Raw genomic sequence first — 25793 nt, 5'->3', positions numbered from 1 at the left:
AGAGAGATAGAGTGAGAGAGGGAAAGAGGGAAAGAGGGAGATAAAGATAGGAAAAGAGAGAGAGTAGAAAGATAGGAATAGAGAGAGATAAGGAAAGAGATAGAGAGAGAGAGAGAGAAAGAGGGGAAAGAGGGAGAGAGAGAAATTAGTTAAGGAGATGAAAGTTGGGCTCCAAAGGGATACCTGAGCAACCAACAACAAGATTACCTTCAAGGCGAGGACCCTTTGTTGAGCGAAGGGCAGCCCATCCCAAAGCTTGGAGGGTGTAGGTAGAAGACAAGGGCTTCCACTTGTAAAACATGCTGATCTATGTTTTGCAATAACAAAATAAAGCGGTTGCCTCAATTTGTGAGGCCAATCCACGACATGGTGGATGTCCCTGGGGTCGCTCTTGTGGACATACGCCAAGCTCGAAAAAGTGGTGCCCAAGTCCAAAGCCACCATGACCTTAGCCGAGACCTCCATGCCTCGATAGAAGATGTCATCCATGTTTGGCTTCTCATCTCTAAGAGTGCTTGCTTTAAATGGAGGCGCAGACATGACTCTCGGATTGAGCTTCCGCTTTGTAGTTCAACTACACGACCAAGAAGGGGAGAGCGAGAGGGATAGAGAGAGAGACTCAATGAGAGAAATAGAATTACTTATTGCATTTTATTAGAATTGTAATGTTACAATCAACTGATCAATTAGATGTTGAATTTAGGTGCAGCCAACACTGAATGATGGCTACATTGACAACCTTAACATATATATGTGTGTATATATATATATATGTTTATGCATGTGTGTAGGCACTAAGTACGGGAGCATAGCATCTGAAGGTCAGATGCTTCCTCTTCGCTATAGTACCTTTTTTAATCGTGGTGTTGTGGTCATTGATCCACTCATGCATGGATTACCGCAATGTACCTTTGGTTTTACCACGGTTGAGACTACGATGGTATCTAAACAGGTTCAGTTGACCTTTGGTACTACTAGCCTCTACTTAGGTCTACTAGTATGTGTATGTATCTATGTGTTTGTGTGCTAATATATATATCCTTTGGGAGAGAATTGTAATGTTACGATCAATTGATCACTTAGACATTGAATTTAGGTGCAACCAACACAAAACGATGGCTACATTTACAACGTTAACATATATATGTGTGTACATATATATCTGTTTATGCATGTATGTAGGCACTAAGTACGGGAGCATAGCATCCGAAGGTTAGACGCTTCCTCTTGGGTATGGTCCTTTTTTAATCATGGCGTTGTGGTCATTGATCCACTCATGCATGGATTACTGCAACGTACCTTTGGTTTTACCACAATTGAAACTGCGATGATATCTAAAAAGGTGTAGTTGACCTTTGGCACTACTAGCCTCTACTTAGGTCTACTAGTATGTATATGTATCTATGTGTTTGTGTGATAATATACTGTGTACGTATTTATAGATAAGTGAGGAGGGTGGAAATCTAAATCTTATATTGCTCTTTGTAATGTAGATGTTGGACGACAAGCCAATTGGTGAGGAGCAGCCAACTAGCTTTTCTTTTGGTTGGTTCACATCTGGGGTGGGCTCCCAAAAGGGGTGGACATTGCCTCCAGTGGACCCGAATCTTGAGTCGGTGAGAACAAGCAAAGAAATAAATAATGTATCTACGTAGTTAACCATAAACCATGAGTGTCATAGGTTTTTTTTCTGTTATTTGTAGGCATGGACATCCTATACCTATTCTTCTCAGATTCCTCCACCGGTTGTAGATCCTGACTTACAGCGGGCTATCTCTTTACGAGAGCAGTACCTCCATTTGATGGAGGATTTGTTTGGTCGCTACACTCCGCTGTTGCAGCTTGCGACCTACGGAATTTCTCCATAGACTACACCATGGGGGAGTCAGGGAGGGACTCCTTACCTATAGAGCCTTGCAGCGATGGCACCTCCCTCTACTATTCCATCGTCCTACTCCTATTCCATCACAGGGTCCTACTCCACTTGCATCATAGGGTCCTACTCCTATGCCACTCCATTCCACTCTGGCTTTGCCAAAACATCGTCGATGGACTTCCTCTAGCAGTGTGAGTCGACGCTCGTCTCAGCGCAGCGAGCGCCATGAGAGACGAAGCGGCGGAGGATCTTGTGGTTTCTCATGTTTTGGTAGTGGCGGGGGAACAAAGTCCCCACTTCCAGAGCATGCCACGCCTGATGTAGAGGACGAGGATACTCATGCACCCGTGCCAGAAATGCATGAGTGCTACTACAGGGTTAAATATGGCGGGGAGATGGATTTCCGCAGAGCACAAGGCAGGGCATTTCGATGCCATATAAAAATTCTTATACATTCAATGTATAAGAATTGTTTCATAATGTTTATAGACCAACTGCCGATCATGCACAGTACATTGAGGATGCTCTGTTAGCTAGATTTCCAAACGCCCCCGATCAACAGTTTTCACAACAGTGGTTGGAGGGGTACATAAAGACATTTCTAAAATACAAGCAGTCTAGTGTGTGGTGTGAAGTAGCCAACCAGGTTAGAGATCCAAACAGGAGTTACCGTGGTGGCAACATGGCAGACACAGAGTGGGAGTGGGAAATTCAAGAGAAGAGCAGTCAAGCTGCGACATGCTTATCATATAGACAACAACGTGAGGCCCGCGCAAGACAAACTCCCACGGGCTATGGCTCAGGAGGCAAGGAAGCTTGGAAGGATAAATATGTAAGATTATTTGAGTTATAAGGTCGATCGGTGATTATAAAGATTGTAGTTGATGATTTGGTATTGTTATTGCTAACTTAGGAAAATGTCACTCTCTCTCAACCAACCAGAGAGATGGTCAAGTATCGGGAGCAACATAGAGAATTTGATACTTGGCAATGGTTTTTCGAAAACAACCACATCTCTCGCGAGCAATTCAATGCGGCGGTTGGACCACTACAAGCGATAAGTTTGAACGGGTAATTTTGTATCAATTGTTTTGACATGTGGATAATTGTTTAATTTGGTTTGGGTTTATGTAAAGTCAAAGTGATCCAACATATGTGCCTTTGGACGACGACAAGGATTAGATAAAAAAATGTTTTGTCAAAACTTTCATAAAGTCCCAATGTGGCACAATATATATACAACTATTTACTTTTTATTGTAACTTTTTGATCTTCTATATTTTTAATTATCAAGGTAAAGTAAATTCAATTTCAGTTCTTTGGTATTTTTTATACTCTTCCAAAAACAATTGATGTTTTATTGTTTTATGCAAGTAAAAAAAAAAGGTGCTCATTAATTTGGGTGGCCCAAATGAGCACCTTTATTTTTGAATTGGCGTGTAACGGTAATTAACGCGGTAATAACAGTGGCAAAGGTCGCGATAATACCAGCGGGTATATTGCCGCAACTATTGCTGTGCTTATTGCTAAGAAACCACTACCGTGTTCATAGCCACGTTTATTGCCGCCCCCACAAATTTTTCTCTCTCCTTTTTCCTTTGTTTTTCCGCGGCAATGTTAGCGGTTATAGACAACTCTTCTTATAGTGAATCCAACTAACGCTTCAGCTTCAAGATCATGGTGTCAAATAATGGACCTGAGTAAAGAGCCTCTAGATGTTATTACTACAAACATGTCCGATGTAGAGGGGCACCTAAAGACCATCATGATCGAGCACAAGACAAGGCTAATGATAGTCCATTCTCCTCAAAAATCTGGTGCAGCAAAAACTGTGATTGATTATATATGTCATCGAGGTGGTGTGCCTTGACGAAGGGGAGATAAAAAGAGAGCAAGGACATCAAAGAAATGTGGTTTTCCGTTTAAAATACAAGTAATAACTACCAATGGGAGTAATGATGTTCATATTTATCTAAACACTAGTCACAATGGTCATGTCCCAGGTTCAAGAAGTGATACATATCACTTGCCCGTCTATCCATCGGTAATTGAGTGTTGCATGGAAGATCTCTTTGATGTCGAGAATGCTTGGTATGTTGCTTCTATGTCTTTGTCAAAAGAAAGATTTCACATGGAGCGAGCCTCCTTTCTTGACTGTACTATTTATGATATCGCATGAAATCAATATCTTGTCTTATCAAATGCGTTATCGAGGAAGCACTTTGACTTGCGTCTTTAATAAATTTCTTTATACAGAGGATACCCTCTAAGTGATCAAGTTGATACAGGTCGCGTATCAGATGATGACTGGGTTTCTATGTATACGAAGGCTTTGAAATTACACAAAACCAACAAGGTGATGTTTTGTCATAAGTCACAGAGAGTAATTCAAATTTCTTTTCTTCTTACATTCAATTTTTTATGCAATGGTTTATTGCCAACCATACAATCCAAAAGCAGTTAATGACAAAGATAAGCCTTTTTATCTTGATCATTCAAGATGACTGGATGCTGCAAATGGCCAAGCGATTCTCTACAAATAATGCAGGGGCTATTGACTATGGTACCTTTGTATGCTACAATGTTGCCAAACCAACAAGGTGTTGGCCTACCAATTTGGTTCATGCTGCGTACGACCGATCTTGGTTGTCATCATGATGTCATTGCTTTAAAGTTGACAGTTACTGTAGTCATAGAGAGGATGGGCCACATTCGTCTGTCAGTTATTGTGATTGATAAGTCACAACAAGAACTAGAGGCTATATGGAAGGTCGTGGATGAAGACCCGCATAGTTGGAGTATCAAGACCCGCATAGCTGGAGTCTTGACGCCAATGGAAAAATGTATCAAGTTGCATGCCGTGTTCTACTTTGTTGGTTCCATACTAAAAAAGCATGGGTGGATAATCTCTTACCTCAGATATTATACTGCTAAGTTACTTTAGTGTAACTATTTGATCTATTAAAAAAAATGATGTACAACATATGTATGCTTGTTTTGATATGTAGGTTCCAAAGGAGTTAAGGGACGATGTTTATAATGATTTGTCAAACTTAATGCATTGTGCAACAGAATCAAATTTTGAAGGCAGATTTTGGTGAGATATTCACCATACACAAATATAGTTCGTTATGTCACTAATGGATGGTGTGGGGGGGATTGCATATGGAGAACCCGATGGCCAAGGTTTGGATGAATGTTTAGACATGGCAATGTTGACACCACAAAATTGGTGGAGCGCTTATGGAAACATATTAAATATACTCTTTTGGATGCTCGGACTAATCGATCTATCTTGGAGCTCTTGCGTGTGCTTGTGGGTGACTCCAAGTCTAGAAGTTGCATCAGTGGTAACCTCTTGAGATTCTTTCAACAACAGCAAGAAATAGGTAATTTTTTCTCTTTTTTTATTGACGCAAATTATACGTTGAAGGTTTGGATTCATGTCTAACTCATGGTTTGCGTGGTAGCTGGCTCTGGGTGATATGGCATTCGGGGGGGGACAAAGATGTAGACAACAAAAATTCTTGAAGGGGAGAGAATTTTGCAAAGGTTTCAAACCACACCATCTAGCTTTCAGGTTATGAATGAAGGGTCATTTCTCTTCATGATTCAAAGTACCACAAATGAGAGTATATGGTATCATGTCAGCTTGCAAATAAATTATTGTGATTGTCCGGATTGGAGCAGCCAGTGTAAGCATCTTAATGGTGTTCGAATGATAGTATTGACTCACTTTTCTCGTTTGAAAGAATTTCTACATGGTGCACATGAAGACGCATTCAACATCTAAAAAGATGCCATGCATAATGATTTTGAAGCGCATGAAAGTGACAATGATATACAAGAGAGGGAAGATGATGTGGTGGATCTCATCAACCACCTCAAGGATGCATTGTCAACTATATAGAAAAAGGTGTGTTCCAAGGATCCCAATGAGATTGAAGTCAAAACATGAAAGGGACACTCTCAACATTTGTGACCCCTACAAAGATTGATCTCCCTACCACAGGAAGTATTCGACAAATACAGGTCCACGTTACAACAACTTGGCTTGGTCATGATGTACCACTAGTTCACACAAATGAAGAACAACAAAGCATAGATCTTGATGGAACTAGCCAACCTTCCAAACCATTGCGTCAAAGGGGCCAACTCAAACACAAGCCCCAAAGGGGTTGATCTCGTGTCCGTTTTGATAAACGGCCCCATATTTGGTGTCCACATTGTTGCACCAAGACCTTGCTAGTGGATTCCCAAATCACACCCACGTGTCACACCTGTCATGCTCTCCTCCCAGTAAATCCTATGCACACCAAAGAAAATGTCATACAATCTCTAGTGGGTCAAGTGATTCGCGTTTTTAATGAAACTGAGAGTTTTGGGGGGGTGCTCTCTTCTTAGCAATCTGGTGGTGCAGAAGATGTTGAGTATTTCTTTACACTCACCCGAGAAAATGGGGAACAACTACTAGACATCAAAGCTTCCATCGTCAGAATGCTACTTTCATATTCCTCTAGTCTAAGCCATGTAATGACGTATTTATGACAATTCTATTTCAAGCTTCTTTTTATACAAGCGGTAAATTTGACGAGTTTTATTCAATTTTGATTTAAACTAAACATTATTTGTGTGTTGAGATTATGTTAATGGCAAACAAATCTAAATTTCTAACCCTCTACCATAAAACTAATCTCTCCACAATGTGTAGAGATTACTTTTTCTCTAGAGAGTATCAATTAGCAACTCTCTACAAAAATGTATTCTCAACGCATTGTACTGAGATTACTGTTTTTCCAAGTAGTGGAAAACATATCAAAATTTCTTACTCACTGAAAAAAGAAACTCAACACATTGTGTCGAGAATACTTTTTTTTCCCGAGAGTTAGAAATTTTGTTATGTTTGCCACTACCTGGAAAAAAAGTAATCTCAGCACAATGTGTTGAGATTTATTTTTTTACAGAGAGTTGCTAATTGATACTCTTTGGAGAAAAAGTAATCTCTGCACATTGTGTTGAGATTACTTATTTTCTGGAGAGTTAGAAATTTTGATCTGTTTGCCACTACCTGGAAAAAAAGTAATCTCAGCACAATGTGTTGAGATTACTTTTTTCAGAGAGAGTTGCTAATTGATACTCTCTAGAGAAAAAATAATCTCTGCACATTGTGTCGAGATTACTTATTTTCTTGAGCGTTAGAAATTTTGATCTATTTACCATAAAAGTAATCTCAAATGTGGCGAGGTTAGTTTTATGGCACAGTGGAGTGTGAGTTGTTTCCAAAGTTAGGTGACAAGTTGGACACAGAGCGACGTTTATACCAAAGCACGGAGTGAGTACGGACATTCATACTACTAAAGTAGACACTTGATTGTTGATAGGTGGAGATCTTGCTCTAATTATACCTACTATAACTAGAGGTGGAGATCTTGCTCTAATTATACTTACTATATCTTAGTCATCATGTGTTTTACAGATCATGTATATTGTTTTTCATACACAATTTATCTTCAAGATCTATGATTCTTATTTTTGTGGTTGGAGTTTACGTATTGTGGTAAATCTCTGACATAAGACGACTTAGGTATGAACATAAGCACCTAATATGTTGTTAAAGGTGAACAATACAAAAATTTATAGAGACTTGACAATGATGAAAACAAACCAGGCTCTAATGCCAAGTGATAAGCATGGAATCTACATGTGAACATAGTGTGCATGTGTATATGTGTATGTGTCAGATTTAGCTCAAGACACTCAAAGCCAATCTTGAGACTTGAGTTGTCACAATTTCCTCACGGGACACATAGGAATTACATCGGAGTAAAAGCTTACTCTTTATGTAAATTCATATTTTACATAGCATAGCCTTGCTTTAGCATAAGACACTCAAAAATATCACGAGACTGGGTTCTACAAACAGCAAAAGAATAAGATATGACCTTGAACAACCCAGATATCTGTTGAAAATTCTATAAAAAAGTGTCCCATAAGCCTAAGTGGATTAATCAAGTCCAAACATGACAATATCCCATGTAAGTAACATTCTCAACATTGCAGCCTTCTGCAAATTACAACACACACAAAAAAAGACAAATTCGATCAACATCTTTCTTCCGTGCTGATGTCTCCATTCATGGCATCTGTTCATTTAAGACGGACAAAAGTACTTTCTGAATCCAAGTTCAACAACACGCAGGCACCTCCTTGTTGCATTTCATAGCCTCCCCAAGGAAGAGAGGCACCAAGACCAAAAGATGCACCATTAATAGCACCAACAGTCATCTCCACCCAAGTATCAACGTATTGTGGGTGCACGCACACACACACACCACAAAAAAAATTTGATATAAATCTCATTCAAAAGAGCAAAAATTTAAAGTAACCAGCTCTCGAGTTGCATGTTTTTATCTCGTTATTCGCTACACACACACACGCACACACACACACACACATGCAAAGCAATTTAAAATCAATGGCTATAATGAATATCAAATAGAAAAAAAGCTGCACTCCGCAATCGAGAAATCATCGCAACACATTTTGCATCCTGCTGAAAGCCATCACAACAAAACCTCAAAACGTGTTTAATATAACCTTCCACACTACTTCATTAAGAGATTCCTTACCTAGGAAAAAGCCAAGGCCCAACCGACATTGCAATGTCAAGAACACACACATTGAGCTCCATTGACAGGTCCAGAATCAAGCTAACTGAATAAAGAGACAAAAACTCGACTCAAGCAAAAGCAGGAGCCCATAGCAAAGATACTCTGAAGAGAACTGGCTATTCATGCTATCTCTAGCACCATACATGTGCGTCCCTGATACATAATGCCCATACATAAGAGATATCACAACAAGTTTCTTTTAATATTAACATTGATACAAAGTGGACCAAAATGTAGATATAGACAAGATTTGTTGACATAATCATCGATACAAAGTAGCCCATGAAAACTTCCAAAGTTTTCCATTAATACAAAAAAAGGTGAACACAAAAAAGACTTAAACAATGGCCTATCCAAGTGTGACCTCACCCAAAGCCTTGTTCAGCCAGGCATTGAGTTTCTGTCTCGTGAACTTGACCTGTTCATGTGCAAACCAATTCTTTTTTTAATTGAAAAAAAAACACAAAGCAAAGAGTTAACACTATAATGAGTGCTTCAATTAAGACCAACAATTACCAAATTTCCTTGAGGCTTTTGATCTTTAAGATTAGTCTTTATCAATAAACTCATTGCTGTCATCACATAATAACCACAATCAATAGAATTTGGCTATTGAGGACACTATAGCCAACAAACATATGTATAAGTCAACAACAAAAAATTCAGTACACAATGTAATAGCACACAATACTAAATTGCTCCCTAAACCTGTGCAGTGAGGAGTTCGCAAGCTTCCCGAGGATCTTCAAGTTCTTCTTTGACTTGAAGGTTTGAACAATGCTTACTAAAATTCTTTAGTACTCTTCTAACACAAGAAATCGACTAATTGAAATTATGCAAACAATTTGACCATTATGTTTGAAGCAAAAACAATGCATACCTAGACATGTGTGGTAAGAGTCTTTCTATGCAGACAATTGAAAGTGAGTCAAAGAGAAGTATAGCTGATCGTCATGGAGAAAGAGTAGGTATGCATATGAGATAGGCATTGTAAAATGCCACAAGAACCCAATGTGATCTATATAAAGAACACACATTTAGACTTCAATCTTTGACGGTTTTGATACTATGATAATACATAAAAGTAAAACATACATACCCATCCAAAACGGGAAAGAAGGTAAATATGTGAGATCCTAAATCAGGTGTCCCAAAGAAATTTCTTTAGAAACATATGATCTCCTATAGCACGCTCAGAGACAAATGGGAATTATAAGTTGTCTACCCACCACACAGCTGAGAGAACATCGGGCGGCAATATGCTTTCCATTTACCTATGAAGCATGAGATACACAAGTGAACAAAGCAAAAAAATTAAAATTTTACTTAGGCATAAAGTTTTTTTCCTAACAATGCAAAAAGGTTTATCGTCTTTGTTGAAGCCTCAAGCTCTAAAACATCGTCAATGACATGGGCATCTAACCCCGACTCATGAAGCCCAACTTGTGAAGACCGCAAAACAAAAGTAACTGATCCATATTGTAGTGATCGATCTCACACACAAGGCGATCATGGCTCACTAAGAAATAAATGGTCTCGACATGCGCAAAGCTAGAGGTCGATGATGAAACCGGCTACAATAACAATCAAATTATAACTTGAAATAAATGTAAAAAATTGTCACTGTAAAGAGAACAAAAGTGTGTAGTTAAGGAAAGTAAACTTTTGATGGCAGACTCATCATTTGAAACTTTAATGCCCTCTTTGTCATCCCTCTCATTTCCTCTTGAGGAATGTCAGCGTCATTGGAACTCCATTAGCGCGAGGTTTGTACCCGCGCTTAATTTTTTCCTCTTAACTTTTCTATTCTACATGGCATGTCTGCTTCCCATGCGGACTTTTCTCCTTTAATCCATGACTCTTCCCACTCTATCTGTGATTTTCCTTCTTTGTCAAAGAATCTTTCCCACTCTTTGGTTCCCCGCACTTGTAAGTCTTTGTGAAACTTTCTTCGTGACTCCCTAACTTTATATGCAATATATCCAAACCTTGTAACGCATTAGCGTTTAGATCTAGGAGACACTCGTCATGGTGACCGTTCACTGGTTTTAGGTCGCCCTGTTTGGTGCTCTGGAACGTGTATATTTGTGATTTTTTGCACATTCTTTAGATGCCTAATAAGAAGACATCACCTTCTGTAAGAAACCTTTTGGTCAATACATGTTTGTGATGCATGACACTCACGAATAACCTTCCCATTTGTTCCCATAACCTCAATGAATGGAGACAATTCTTGACAATGAAACAAAAAACAACATTCAATTTTTATAATCCCTATTACATGCTTCAAAATCCCCATATCTCCAAAGACACACGCAATTTACGTTGACATTGTGTGGAATTCTGAGAAAAGTGAGCTCGTAGACATACCTAATGATTGGCCATCTTATTGTAGAAGTACTACACCCTAGACTTCCCTTGAGTTGAAGCCGCAAATATTGTAATCTTTGCATACCTTTGAAACTACTCACAATCGACCCACACCTTTGATGTAGTCTTTGCACACCTATGACAGATTTCAGTAGTAATGCAAGAAAGGAATTACACTGCACACCTTTGCAATTACTCACAATCGACCCACACCTTTGAAATTACATTGCATACCTTCGAAATTACTCACAATCGTCCCATACCTTTGATGTAACCTCTACACACCTATGGCAAATTTTAGTAGTAATGCAAGACCCCTACACCCTTCACACATTTGAAAGTTTGACCATAAGTGAGGATGGGCAAGCTCTACTCACGAATCCGGACCTGTATGGAGAGGCAAGCAAGTTTACAAAGAGCTGCTCACCTTGTTTTTTAGACCTCGTTTGAGTGATCAAGGATTACGAACAGGTAATCTCGGACCTGGCTTGCACAGTTTTTTGTGAGCAGAGCAATGTTGGTATAATTCGTGAGTAGAGCAATTTTTCATGAGCAGGGAAGAGCCTTGAGTGTAATTCATTTCATTGGTTGGTATATCACGCACTAACGCGCAGTGTAGCAGGTTAGTAGAACGCGCTGGCCAATAGGAAGTGCAACATAGAAGGCAATCTCGGCTCTGCTCAGGTCGCGAGGCTCTGTTCAGGTCGCGCAGGCTATGCAGCAGCAAGTCGTGCAGGAAGACTCGGTAGAGCTTTACCCACAAGCTTTTAGATTTGGGCGCACAGAGCTATGCGTCATAACTGGAATGCATGCCCGTCGCTTTCCCTCTATAAGACTCTGCATCCCCAAAATTCTAAATTCTCCTGAATCAAAATGAACGGCTGATTTTATCACCACCATAGATCCCTTGAGTTCGACCCCGTGTTACATATATACAAGGGAGGAGGAGGGAGTCAGGACTCGGGAGGGAGGGGGGTCTGGTGCAATGGAAACGGCACGTGAGGACGTATTCATGGTCAGTGCCAGTGCCCCTAGTAATGATGATACAAGTTGGCATGCATGACTTTGTCGTGTAGCTGGTTGAGGGAGCAGGAAAATGTGTTTGAAAGCTAGCGAGCATGTGCACATTCCCGCCAGCAAGAGGACCGAGGTGGAACGACTTCTTAAAAATACATATCTAGTTAAAATAGAAAATATCCAAAGACTATTCACCAAAAGCTTGTAGCAATTAATGGGAAAAAGGACAACATTGAAAATCTCCCAGGTTTTAGTGAAAATTTTGGGGGTTTTACCTGTTTGTGCACTAAATTTCTCCAAATTTTCCCGGTTTCCATCAAGGTGACCCTCCAGACTCCAGATTAGCAGAAAATTTTCAATTTATGACCTTTAAAAATACACCAAATGCTGGTTTTTTGCAAACACTGTATGAAAACTTGATGACAATGTATAGATACTCCACTTTTCGATATTTGCCAAGAGGGAGGATTTCATTCCACAAGTCTACTACTCTCCATTAGGGCTTGCAAAATACGTTTTTTTTTCCTAACCGATGAAGAAAATTAGTACAGGCTTCGTCTCTCGACCCTTACATAGATAGTGATGACAATATATAGCATATATAGACATAGAGATGTACATACGTCAACGTGGCATTTGAACTGAAAAGGCGGTATGTACTATTGGCATCAGCATCCAATATTCTCAACGTTTGAAACTTCCATCTCGATCAAAGAACTCATAATACCCTCAAAAAGCATGACTCAAGAAAGACCAAGGTTTAGTGAATATCCACACAATTTACCTGTTACTTTTAAATTTGAACGTGAGATCTTGTTCAAATAAATGCCTAAACATTCATGTGGCCTCTCAACGATATGCATTGTTGAGAGAGGATGTTGATGACAACATACAATATAGACAAAAAGATACATATTTTTGGTATCTATAGTTGATGACAACATACAATATAGACAAAGATAAACATCTCTTAGCTCCTTATATACGGCATCCTACTTGATAGCTACATATATAGATTCAAAGATAGCAAAAGATACTCTGGTAGGTAAGCACTACTAGCTATTATTGGCATTGTCCTTTGAAATTCTTGAAGTTCAAAACTTATCTACGCGTAATATTATATATGCATCCATGAATATAATAGTAGATATTGAGCTATATAAGTGATATTCATATAGAGTAACATTCTAGTACGTCACATTATTAATATCATCATTCAAGGTGTGATATGCACCTACCATATATATAATAATAATAGATATCCAATTATATGAGTGATATTCATACCCTATTCATATAGAGTCACATTATTAGAGTTACATTACTAGTATTTATATATTGTCATATATATCATATATAGTTGATATTAGATACATGCACCAATTATATTTTACTATCTACATCTTGTCAAGTGGATAACGACATAATATCCTTGCTCAAGGTATACAAGTTATATATAGAGATAGATAGACATACATATTTTAGGTATCTATAGTTGATCATGACGACATACAATACATAGACAAAGAGGAATATCTCTTAGTTGCTTATATCCATCATCCTAGTTGATAGCTACATCTATAGATTCAAAGCTAAATAGTAGAAAATACTTTGGTAGATAAGCATTGCTAGCTATTATTGGCATTGTCGTTTGATATTCTCCAAGAACAAAACTTCTCTAGGGGTAATATGCATCCTTGAATATAATAATAGATATCGAGTTATATAAGTGATATTCATATAGAGTAACAATGGAGTCACATATATATTAATATCATCATTCAAGGGGTGTTATGCATCTATGGCTATATATAACAATAGATCTCCAATTATATAATTGATATTCATATATAGTCACATTATTAGAGTTACACTATTAATATTTATATCCTGTTAATTATATATATCATATATAATGGATAACAAATACTTGTACCAACTATATTTTACTTATATCTATATATGTTGTCCTACTAGATAGCTACATATGTAGACTCAAATATAGCAAAAGATACTTGCAGATAGATTATATAAATAGATAGATATTGGTACTCCCGTAGATAGATAGTTAGAGATGTACATGCGTCAACTAGCCTCTGAAATGAAAATGCTAGCAGTATGTACTATTGGCATCGTCATGCGATATTCTCAAAGTTTGAAACTTCCTTCTCGCTCAAAGAACTTATATGGTATCGATTCATCATAGCATGCCATAGTAAATGATACCCTCAAAAAGCATGACTCAAGAAAGACCTAGGTTTAGTGCAATTCCACACAATTTACCTCTTAATTTTAAATTTGAATGTGAGATCTTGTTCATATATAAGCCTAAACATTCATGTGGCCTCTCAATCAATATGCATTGTTGAGAGTGGATGGCATGGGTATCATCATTCAAGGAGTGACACACAATATGGCATACAATATAGACATAGAGATACATATTTTAGGTATCAATAGTTGATGATGACATTCAATATAGACAAAAAGATACATATATTAGGTATCTATAGGTGATGACAACATTCAATATAGACAAAATGGTTTATATATTAGGTATCTATAGTTGATGACAACATACAATATAGACAAAGAGAAACATCTCTTAGTTCCTTATATCCGTCATCCTACATGATAGCTACCTATATAGACTCAAAGATAGCAGAAAATACTTTGGCAGGCAAGCACTGCTAGCAATTATTGGCATTTTCGTCTAAAATTCTTAAAGTTAAAAACCTATCTACGAGTATTAGTATCCATATCTTGTTATATATATCATATAATATAGTGGATGTGTACCAATTATAATTTATATATATCTATAAGCCGTTGATAGCTATGATGGGCATTGTCGTCGAAAATTCTTCCAATTCAAAACTTATCTAGCGGATAATATTATATATGCATCCATGACTATAATTATAATAGATATCGAGCTATAAAAGTGTTATTCATTTAGAGTAACATTAGAGTCACATTATTAATATCATCGTTCAAGGGATAATATGCACCCATGGATATATATAATAATCAAATATTGGATATATATTATATTGTAGCTACTTGATAGCTACATATATAGATTCAAAGATAGCAAAATATACTTTGGCAGATAAGTATTGCTAGCTATTATTGGCATTGTCGTCCAATATTCTCCAAGCATAAAACTTCTCTAGGGGTAATATTTTACTATCTATATCTTGTCAAATGGATATCGACCTATATCCTAGCTCAAAATATACAAGTTATACACTTAAGATGCTCAAGGCATCTGAGAATTATTTTGCGGTAGGATAGAAGTAGAAAAAAATCATACGTTCAAAAGCTAATACAAGTGTGCTTAGATATTGACAGGTATCACTGTGCATTGCTAGCAATATGGCATACATAGACATAGAGATACATATTTTAGAATTCTATAGTTGATGATCACATACAGTATAGACATAGAGATACATATTTTAGAAACATATCCAATTATACGTGTACCAATTTGTGAAAATTCCAAAACCCCCTCAGATTTTAAAAATTCCCAATATACCCCCAATTTTTTGTCATAAATTCCCAAAATGCCTCTCAAATTTTCCAAAATTCCCTAAATATTCCTGGTTGTGAGATTAAATTTCTCCAAACATAAAAAAGTTTGTAACTTTTCATAAGAAGACTAATTGTCTATCAATACAAGATGCTAAAACTAGAATTTGATTTGGTTATGTAGGCTTCGGCGATGAATTGCTTCATTATATTTAAACATAATTGCCCTCTTTTGCGAGGTAATTTGAGACCAATTACATGCTAAGCACTCAAAAAAGGATCTCAATTGTCAAAAAGAATATTAGGAAATCTTCAACAATCCAACCAAAATGCATACAAGGGTATTTTTGGATTTTTTGAAATTTGAGGGGTCTTTTGGGAATTTCCACAAACTAGAGGGGTATTATGTAATTTTCCTTCGTGTAATTAACTGCCAAGAGTAAAGATTGCAAACGCTAGCAAGTGGTTACACTTCTATATTCTCCATCACTCATGCCTACTACGTGTGGGACTGCTCTCAACGCTCTTAACTCCCACGGTCCCACCTCCCTCCCTCTCTCTCTCTCTCTTCTCTCTGTGACACACACACGCACAGACTGCGACTCTGCGAGGCCCATGGTCAGTACAAGCTACAATGCGTGCATAATTGTTCATATATGGGACAGCGATGAGCCCTGAATTCTCATCTCAGCCTGGCGCCATTCGTAGAAGTCTGGTTCTCCTGCTAGTGATCCGACAATCCGACTCCTGATAGGGCACTCCCGCCACACTAGCATGGGAGCTCAAAGTAGCCAAAAATATACTACGGATGCGCCCATGGTTCTTGCAGCTGATTACGAACAATGTGGCCCTCTTCATCTTCAATTATTAAGCTCCTTGCAATAGCATTTTTAGTGAGCCTTCCTCCATCTGTGAGCTCTTCTCCATGCCGTACAGTTGTCATAATCTACCGAACCCAACTGCTACAGCTCCTGCTCCTCCGTACTGGGGCCCCCATCGCCTGCCTCGTTTCCTCCACCTCATACCAAGAGACAATGGTAATTTTGAGACGATACGCATTTTTTTTTCCATATAGTGAGTTTTTCAAACTTTGGCTTTAAATGTCAATTCGAATGAAGTGCTGCAATGGGGATTAGTTTACAAGGATACGCCCTTTTTTTCAAACTTCAGTCCTTTAAATGTGTGTTGCAATGGATTTTAGTTTACAGAGGATATGCCCCTTTTTTTAGTCAAATGATTTAATTTTAACATTAAGGTATTTATATTTTTCAATGATGTTTTATTTTACAGTCCTCAAGGTGTAGTTAACTCGTTTTGTCTAATGGTTTGAGTGGAAGACTTATTTTATACATTACAACAGAGGGATAGAGTGAAATAGGCAGTAAGAGTGTGGCACATGAGCATGCTCTATTGGGTTGGTGCAAACAAGTGCTACAAAGTGGACAGACTATCATTACCTATGATAGGGTGTTCTATCCAAGAAAGGTTAAGGGAATGTACACGACCATTGGGAAAGCCTTTTTAGAGAAGCACTATAGTAAAGCGCGGGTAGTTTTTAACAAAAACATGGAAACCATTAGAGGTTGGTTCAACGAAGGGTTTTGTGGCTTAGACAAGGTGGATTTTTCTTCTATTAATCTTCAAAATAGTGAAGACAAATCAAATGAAATTCTTGATTTCATAAAGGGAAATATGAAGCATATAATGCCCTTGGAGTTTGGCAAGAAGAGAAACCTTGCCATGGAGAGTTGAGGATGTGTATGCAAAGGTCTTAGAGCATAGAAATTATATAAGGAAATGTGGTAAGGGTGCTGCGATAGACACGAAGAGGCATCCGTGCTACGCACAAGGCGATGACGTCGACCAAAGCATTGGACAAAATCCCACAAAATTTCAAACGGCAATAAATAAATTTTTTTCTTGTTAGTACTTATATCACTTGCCTCCTTGTTTTAATTACTAGCTCTATTTAATTTTCTCTCATTCTAGGATGAGACACTTGTGGACACATCTCTCCCCCCTTTTATTGCCACTGAAGACAATGGTAGTATCCATGGATGCACATCCTCGTCCAAGGAGTATCTACGGTGCACTCAAAGAGCATACTTCACAAGCCTCATGCAAGGTTGAACAAACCTCGAGGATGATGAGGTATTCTTTAACTAAATATTGATAATATAGTTTTAGAATGTTTCAATAAATTGTCTAAAACCGTTATGAATGGGTTCTATTGAGGAGGCTTGGATAGAAGATAACGGCTATGAAGTTTTTCCCTCTTCCATCAATAATAAATCCAATTTCAATGATGACTATCAAGAGGAGTGTAGTACTCAAACAAACCTAGTAAGTTATAAAGTACTAGCAAGTCTAATGTCTTAGTTTTTTTTATTACGCTCATACTTTTTTTTTTTTCCGCAAAACTCACAATTGTGAGTGGATAGTTCTAAGAACATCAACAATATACAACAATCTCAAGATCAGACCGAGCCTCGAGAGTCCAGCATTGCATGTTATCTGCTTGGCAAAAAAGCCACTACCACTCCTAGGCTTTCCCTATTACAAGATGTTATGTATTGTTCTAGACCAATCCTCTGAGATTTGTTTGCCTCCAATCATGTGAATCGTCACTCTGCTCTCTTGTATGATTTCACAAAATCTTGCCACAACCATATCCCCCTCAAACACGCGGTAGTTCCTTTCTTGCCAAATATGGTGTAAGAAGTAGTACCTGATTATTTGAGTGTAGACCAAAGAGCAGGACTACCCAACCTATTACTACCACAAAACAGATCGTTCTTGAAGAACTTAATTTGCCATGTCCTTTGAATCCACTTGCATAATTTCCCAGCCACGCCCCTGATTGCCTGACATCCCATGAAAAGGTGGGCTAGGTCTTCACTAGCCACTCTGCACCCTGAGCAACGATCGGACTCGATGCCTCTTTCTTGTACCTTTACTCCTGTCGACAGAGCACCCCAAATCACTTTCCACAAAAATATCTTCATATATTGAGGCCACCTTGGCTTCCAGATGTTCTCCATGACTTCCTCCCATCGCTTTTCCGTCCATTGCCTCTTCCATAATTTGTTGAGGGGGCTACACCAATTAGCCTCGTGCATTAATGCATGGGAAATGCCTTTAGAGTGTGGTTTCCAAAAGAGGCCACTTTCGGGCCATCTCCAAGCGTCCCATTCAAAGTTGGATTCACAAATTGGAATCACCACCTTATCAAGCTCTTTTATCACCCTGTGGACCAGTAAGATCTCAAAGCCATTCAGTTGAAATTGGATGGCTATAGAGTTAGCAGTTTTTTCAATACTTCAAATTGCCATCCCAGAATTTCTCTAGTCGAATGAGCCCCTTATTATTCACATTCCTTGCCATTTCTATCCAATAGGGGCTTTGCGGCGGCCCCAATATGTTAGAGAGCCAAGGGGACCAGTGCAACATGCAGTTCTTAAACTATCTGGTTACTTTCCCCCATTCCAAAACCGCCGCTGCACTTTTGCACTTCCTTATCTGCTCCCTTGAGAGTCCACAAGATCTAAGATAGTACCACTTCGGGGCGAGAAGTTTGTCGTGCATCACAACCCCCTTCCATTTTGCCCCTTTCGAACCCAGTTTTCCTGCATCAAGCATTTCCTTGGTCATGATAGCCCAAGCTTGGTCCTGTTTAGCCAATGAGACCATAAATTTGGCACAAAGGGCCTCAACATTGGATACAGGGTTAATAATGCCGAGCCCTCCTTGGTCTACCGGGTGAGCAACTACCTCCCATCTAGCCCACTGCCATGGCCGGGATGTTTTCGTGTTGTTCTTCCAAAGAAACCTTTTCATTGGATTTAAGAATTCTTTCCAGTTACATTTAGCCATCTTCAGCACGGGGCTGAGGAAAGCAATATACGGGATCGTAAAAGCATTAATCACTCTAATCCAGCTTTGGAAGGGGAGGAGAACAAACTCCCATCTTCTCATTTTTGAGCTTATTTTTTCAAGGACCCATTGAAAACTTTGACTGTGGGTTATGTCGACCCCTACAGGGGCTCCCAGGTGTCTAAATATACTCCCTTTTGAGATGATCTCTCATGTCCAGACTGCAGGGTCAAAAGAGTCGTTCTCCGATAGGGAGATTAGTCTTGACTTCTCTATATTGCACTTGGATCCCGAGGCCACTACAAAAGTTTGCACAATCTCCAGCGCTCTCCTGACAACTTGAGGACACGCCTTCAAGAATAGGAGTGAATCATGTGCGAACATTTTTGCCACTAGCTGGTCATTGCCCGGTAATGCTAGACCTTGGATCTCTCCCCGCGCAGCACTGGCTTCGAGCATTGTAATGAGAGGACACGTTCTGATGGCAAAAAGCAAGGGGGCCAGGGACATCGTTGCTTAATAGACATTTTAACCTCAAAAGAGCCCACAATTATGTCATTAAACAGGAGCTCTGATTGGCTGCCAACGCCAAGCCAAGTGTGTGTATGAGGCGACAAAGGTGAGGCCCAAAGCCTAGAGCTCCCATGACTTCTTCTATATAGGACCATTCTATCCTATCATAGGCTTTGTCAAGGTCCAGCTGCAGTAAGACATACTCTTGCTTGTAGAAATATGCATACTCTATTCCTACCATTGCTGCCAAGATATTGTCATATATAGATCTCCCTTTAATGAACCCGTGTTCATGGGGGGAGATGATCCGACTCAAGAGGGGGGCAAGTCTGAGAGCTATCACCTTGGCAATGATTTTGTATGCTATCGACATCATCGTAATGGGATGCCAATGCTTAAGTTGAGAGCAGAAGATCTGTTTGAGAATGGGCTTGATAAGCCCTCTCTTAACACTTGCATCCAACGACTCTTCGAAAACAACTTGATTGGCCATCCATGTGACTGGACCCTTGAGATCATCCCAAAATTCCCTGAAGAATTCAGCTTTCAGTCCATCCCATCCGGGGGACTTTTCATTGCCAAGAGCTTTTAGTTCCGCTGAGAATTCCTCCTCAGAGAAAGCCTTTTCCATGCGGTTGGCTTCCTCATGGGGAACCTTCTTTTCAACACTCCCAAGTAAAGATACTCGGGCTTCTGCCACTTCCTGAGATTGGGTCTCTGGCTGGCCGATAATTTGGCTAAGGTACTTGAGCATAAGTGTAGCCACCTCATCTTGGTTTTGAATTGTATTCCCTTTCTCATCATCGAGTACTTGCACACTGCCTCGACTTTTCCTCACTTTCAGAGCTCTAAAAAAATGTGCTTGGTTATTGAAGGAAAGTTTCCCTAGATAGAAATCTCGCCTTCTTGATTTCCTCCAGCTAATTGTTGGCCATGTAAGATTTAGCTTCAAGCCATCGCTTGTGCTCATCCTCGGTAGCCAGTCCGGCAGCCTTCGTAGAGGCTAACTGCGCTACCTCCTCTGTGAGATGTTTGATATGTGCCTCATTGGCTTTTTTAACCCACGGGCCCAAAGTTTTGATAGCATTTTGTACACTACGAACAAATATCTTCCAAGCACTAGGTTTATTCATCCCCACATCTTTCTTGAGCTTCCCCAATGCTTTCTTGGTGATGCTTCTGAAGAGAGGGTCTTTCAACTAGTGTGTCCCTGTATAACATGAAGCTTTTTCTCCCCTCTCAGGGATTCCCCCCCCCCCCCCCCCCCCCCTTATCTTTCTTGAGTTGTAAGTGTAATGGCATGTGATCGGAGAGGCTTTTTGTTGAGATTACCTTCATCTCTAACGACGATGAGATCCAGTCAGCTTGATGAGAGCAGTAGTATCTGTCCAACCGGGAGGTAGTGCGGTCATCTTGAAGGCTTGTGTAGATGAATTCAGGCATGCTGTTCCATGGGCCCACTCATACTTTTTATATTGTTTATCATTTGATAGGAATTATCTTTTGATACGAATCTTGTGAGCGTGTCGGAAAAAGGCCCAACTATAGAGCTTACGAGAGGTAGCTCGAATCAACATGATGTCTTTAATATTGGGTCTAATGACACATCACATGTGAAGCAGTCATCTTGCAACGATAAAGACATTCCAACAAAAATTTTAAAGCTTTCTAGGGTAAGTAAAACAGAATGTTATTATTTCCTATCAATTTTACTTTGTAAATGAATGTATTATGACTCACTGCACTTTATTATATAGTGTTCAATGTCTGTAACAGCAAAACGTCTTTTGAATTCTATGGTATAAGTCACGATATGTCTAGATACCTTTAAATTTTCACGTGTGGACCTACTTGTGTGTGTGTGTTTTTTTTGGGGTTGGGTGGGGGGTTGTGTTTGTGGGTGTGTGCGTGTGTGTTTGTTTTTTTGGTAATTAGTAAACTCTCAATACAGACTGTAAACTTTGTGTCTGTTTTTTTGGTAATTAGTAAACTCTCAATATACAGACTGTAAACTTAGCTTTCTACACTGGCTCTACTCGCATTCTATTAGCCCCAATCTTCATCAGGTTTTGAATTCCTAAGCTTGGGCTGTTCTCACGTAGCCCTCCCCCCTCTGGCGCGTAGCTATTGCTGTGCTCCTGACATCAGTGCTCTTTGCCCAATCCAAACCCAATCTCATGCACCGCATGGTCTCGACCATCGCAGCGAGCCTTTGTAGGTAGCAAAAGCAGCGAGGGCCGCACCCACTTGAGGAGAGAGAGAAAGAGACAGCGAGAGAGAAGGCCCTGCTGCCCTGTGTTCAGGTCGCCCTGCTGCTCACTATCATCCATGGCATGAGAGGTGGGACGATAGCGGTGGCATGAGAGGGAGGACGATGCTTGGGATGACAGGGAGGACAATGCTCACAACATTGCAGAGGGTGAGGTTGCGCGGCAAGCAGGGGAGGAGGTTGCTGGCATAGAGGCTCTCTCTCTCATGTCGATCACCCAATGGTATGCAGTCGACCAGCCTTTGGGGGGGGGTGGGGCCGGTGGGGGGGGGTGGGGGGGTGGGGTGGTGATACAGATGCGCATATCTTGAGGGGATGGCACGACCTTGCAGGAATCATAGTCGGCATGCGAACATGCCAGAGTTCAACCAGGAGGAGCAGCTGCAATGGTCAGAGGACGCAAACCAACATCACGGGATCTACGCATACCTGGTTGGTGTGTATCGTAGCGTGGGAACAGACGACCAGGTAGCTTTTTCCTTTGCACGATGCAGCCAAAACGAATATTCTTCATTAATTAATTGTTGAAATGCAAGATGGACCCAAAAAATGAAGCAGTTCGTCTCCAAAGCCTACATAACCAACTCAAATTCCTTACGAAATTGCATGGATAGACAATCAGTAGACTTCTTATGAAAAGTTATGAATTTCTTTACCTTTGGAGAGATTTAATCTCAAAACCAGGGTATTTTGGGAATTTTGAAGAGCATTTTGGGAATTTGCGACAAACTATCTGGGGTAATCTGAGGATAAAAAGATTCGGAAACTCTGATTTCCAACAAAAGATCTTCTCGAATGTCCTCAAATAAGCCCAAAATTGAATTTCAAGAGATTCCATTTTCCCTTCGCAACCGAACTATTCACTAAACTCTAAAATCATGGCTCATTATTTATTTCCAAACATTAGAGATCGTTCTCAGCATGTTGCACGAAAATTTGAAGGGCATTTTGGGAATTTACGACAAACTATCTGGGGTAATCTGGGAATAAAAAGATTCGAAAACTCTGATTTCCAACAAAAGATCTTCTCGGATGCCCTCGAATTAGCCCAAAATCGAATTTCAAGAGATTCCATTTTTCCTTCGCAACCGATCTATTCACTAGTCTCTAAAATCATGGCTCATTATTTATTTCCAAACGTTAGAGATCCTAGATCCTTCTCAACACGTTGCACAAAAAGAGGATAATTTGCACCATGCTAGTGTACCCTGTGTAACCATATGCATGCATACAAAGACCACCATAGAAAAAAAAACAAAGTTGGTACGGCATCTTAGCATGTGCGTCGATTGTCTCCTCAATCCCTGTAGTTGGCTTACCTTTTGGTCGCGTGCATAAGAATCCCCGTCCCCGCCCTCCCTCTCTTTCACTTGCTTGTCTTTTAGCACTCCCATTAAAAACCTTTCAGTCGAGCTCATATGAGCATTTTATTTTCTCTAAAGATTTTTGTTCAAAATGCAAAGTATGCCCTTTCCTTTTGCCTTTCTCCTCAGGCCAAGAGATCTTTGTAGATTCCCCTCAACGAAACACTTTGACAGACCTATTCTTATTGTTTTGCTTGGGGGCCCATCCTTTAGATAGTGTCACATGTGCCCCTCTTGGTGAATTTCACAAGCCAATTAACCTATCAAAAGTTTAATTGTTGTACTTATAATGTTTTAGGATATTCTGATGGAACCTTTGAGTAATCTAGAACATCAGGTAGAGAAATTGTCCAACACGGTTCAACACGATTCTATATGGATGTGACCATCATGTAAGTATGATGAATGCTTCTTATCATTATTCGCACAATCCAGAAAACGAGTGGATGGGTGAACAAGTTAGTCTCCAACTCTCTCTCTCTCTCTCTCTCTCTCTCTCACTCAAAACAAACACACACACACACACATTTCATTTGTTACTTATGCAACTACGCCTCACTTTTGTATTTAAAATTATGCAATTGGTGGATATGATTTTTCAGTCAGTTCTTTCTTGTTGCATAATAAGGGTTCTTTAGATTAGTTAGTGACTCTAAAATATTGGTAGGAGCCTATGATTTCGTCTCATTTAAGTGGCTCAAAATGGAGTGCTCCAAGCTGCAACATTTAGATTTTAGCAAACATGCAGTAGTTGAGGATGAAGTGAGCTAACAAATGATGAACCCAAGATTAGCTCTAGATGTTTATATAAATATAGACAAAGAGCAAATTGACCTCTCTCTCTCTCTCTCTCTCTCTCTCTCTCTCTCTCCAATTCTCTAAGGTTTTCAAGTAATGATGTCTAGGAGAAAGCAGTCAATGTCAACAAAAAAGGAAAAAAAAATCGCTAGCATCTCTTCCATGATGATGGTAAGCACTAACACCATGTGTTTCATGCTTTGAATGTCTACAAGATTAGATACATATATTGTGTGACATATACTCAATAGGGTGTTCTCTCTTCAATATAACAATGGTAGAGAAAAACCTTTGAAAAAGAGGACAAACAAACAATCAATTAATGAAAGAAAGGTATGCCTTGTTTTGAACTCCAATTATGCAAGAATGTACAATGAACTATTGATATGTCTCATCCTACATAGGCATTGAGTGATCTAACCAACCTAGTTCTTGCTTCTGTGGACAATGGGAATCGTTCGAATGTAAGTGAAAAAAATGTCTCTTGGTAATTTCAAGAAATCATGTACATTCATAATACTAAACCCTTAAAATTGTCCTTGTGTAGATGTCTACAACAAGTAGATCATGTAGGATTATCAAAAAGCCCTCAAGATTCATTGAAAGGCTCACCGAAGAGTTATGTAATAAGAAAATAAATTGCATTGCGCTATTTTACCTATTTGTGGTGACAACTCTAATTCAATGTAATGACTATAATTTTGCTTGATTTGGAAGGTGGTGGTGCATGTTCCAAGCACCGATGATATGGAGGCAATTGCAATGGAAGCGATGGCCCTTGATGATGTGGATGTTATGTATGGTCATCTTTGGTCTACCATAAAAGATCTAAAGAGTGTGCACAAAGCGCATTTTCAAAATTGCACACATAAAATGAACCAATATAACATCTTCTAAGATGTTATGTTGAGTGGATCACCACCAACAAAGCCTCTATTTGAAGGCACTTTGCCATTTGAAATTTTTGAGAGTGTCTTTAAGAATCACTGAAAATTTTCTTTGGACTTATTATATTGGATGTCCCCATGTGTACTGAAGGATCTTGAGCATTCTTACAAGGATTGATTTTATGATCTTGAGCATTCTCAGAAGTTATAATGAATGTTGGGAAATTAGCCCATGATGTCTACGATCTTTAGACAATTTTAATGAGCCTAGAGGTAAAATTCGATGCGATGTATTGTTATCTAGTGAAGCAAGCTAACAGAGCTTGTGAAATTTGGTTGAGGGGGAAATTCTAATATTTCCACATAAAAAGTTTGGTGTCAATTTTTCCATATGAACAAATGAGTTTCCATCTCTTTTTTCTACTCGGTGAAGGATTTTTTATTTTTCCACATGGGGAAAAAGGTTTTTTTTTGGAACTACTATTTTTCCAAAAGGAATTATTTTTCCAAGTTGTGGTTGAGTCCTTTCCCCATTCCTTAAAAAAACTTTTAATGAAAAAGCCTCATTCATAAGCTATGAATATTTCTACAAGATTTTTACATATGGTAAAATCTCCCTTA

The 25793-nt window shown here is 39.2% G+C and overlaps 1 protein-coding gene and 1 pseudogene across 1 annotated transcript; one reads left to right on the top strand and one right to left on the bottom strand.

The window, feature by feature from the left end:
• Nucleotides 1-8896: 8896 nt before the first annotated feature.
• Nucleotides 8897-20485, bottom strand: LOC147442723 (uncharacterized; annotated as a pseudogene).
• Nucleotides 20486-21222: 737 nt separating this feature from the next.
• LOC147442722 (uncharacterized) lies at nucleotides 21223-25182 on the top strand. The gene is made up of 7 exons (XM_086529414.1): nucleotides 21223-21300; nucleotides 21348-21527; nucleotides 22207-22346; nucleotides 22456-22555; nucleotides 24690-24749; nucleotides 24833-24902; nucleotides 25001-25182. Exons 1-7 carry the CDS (start codon nucleotides 21223-21225, stop codon nucleotides 25180-25182), a joined length of 810 nt encoding a protein of 269 aa, XP_086385540.1.
• The last annotated feature ends 611 nt before the right edge of the window (nucleotides 25183-25793 follow it).

The sequence above is a fragment of the Adiantum capillus-veneris genome, chromosome 14 (genome assembly GCF_014529385.1).
Source record: "Adiantum capillus-veneris isolate H3 chromosome 14, ASM1452938v2, whole genome shotgun sequence".
NCBI classification, from domain to species: Eukaryota; Viridiplantae; Streptophyta; class Polypodiopsida; order Polypodiales; family Pteridaceae; genus Adiantum; species Adiantum capillus-veneris.
This window is presented reverse-complemented; position numbering and strand designations above follow the sequence as displayed.

Bases quoted from the DNA above. Each gene is read 5' to 3' on its own strand.
- LOC147442722 (XM_086529414.1), top strand. From the start codon at position 21,223: ATGAGAGCAGTAGTATCTGTCCAACCGGGAGGTAGTGCGGTCATCTTG. The intron at 22,556-24,689 runs GTTGGTGTGTAT...CATCCTACATAG, and splicing joins ACGGGATCTACGCATACCTG to GCATTGAGTGATCTAACCAA. The intron at 24,903-25,000 runs AGTTATGTAATA...GCTTGATTTGGA, and splicing joins CATTGAAAGGCTCACCGAAG to AGGTGGTGGTGCATGTTCCA.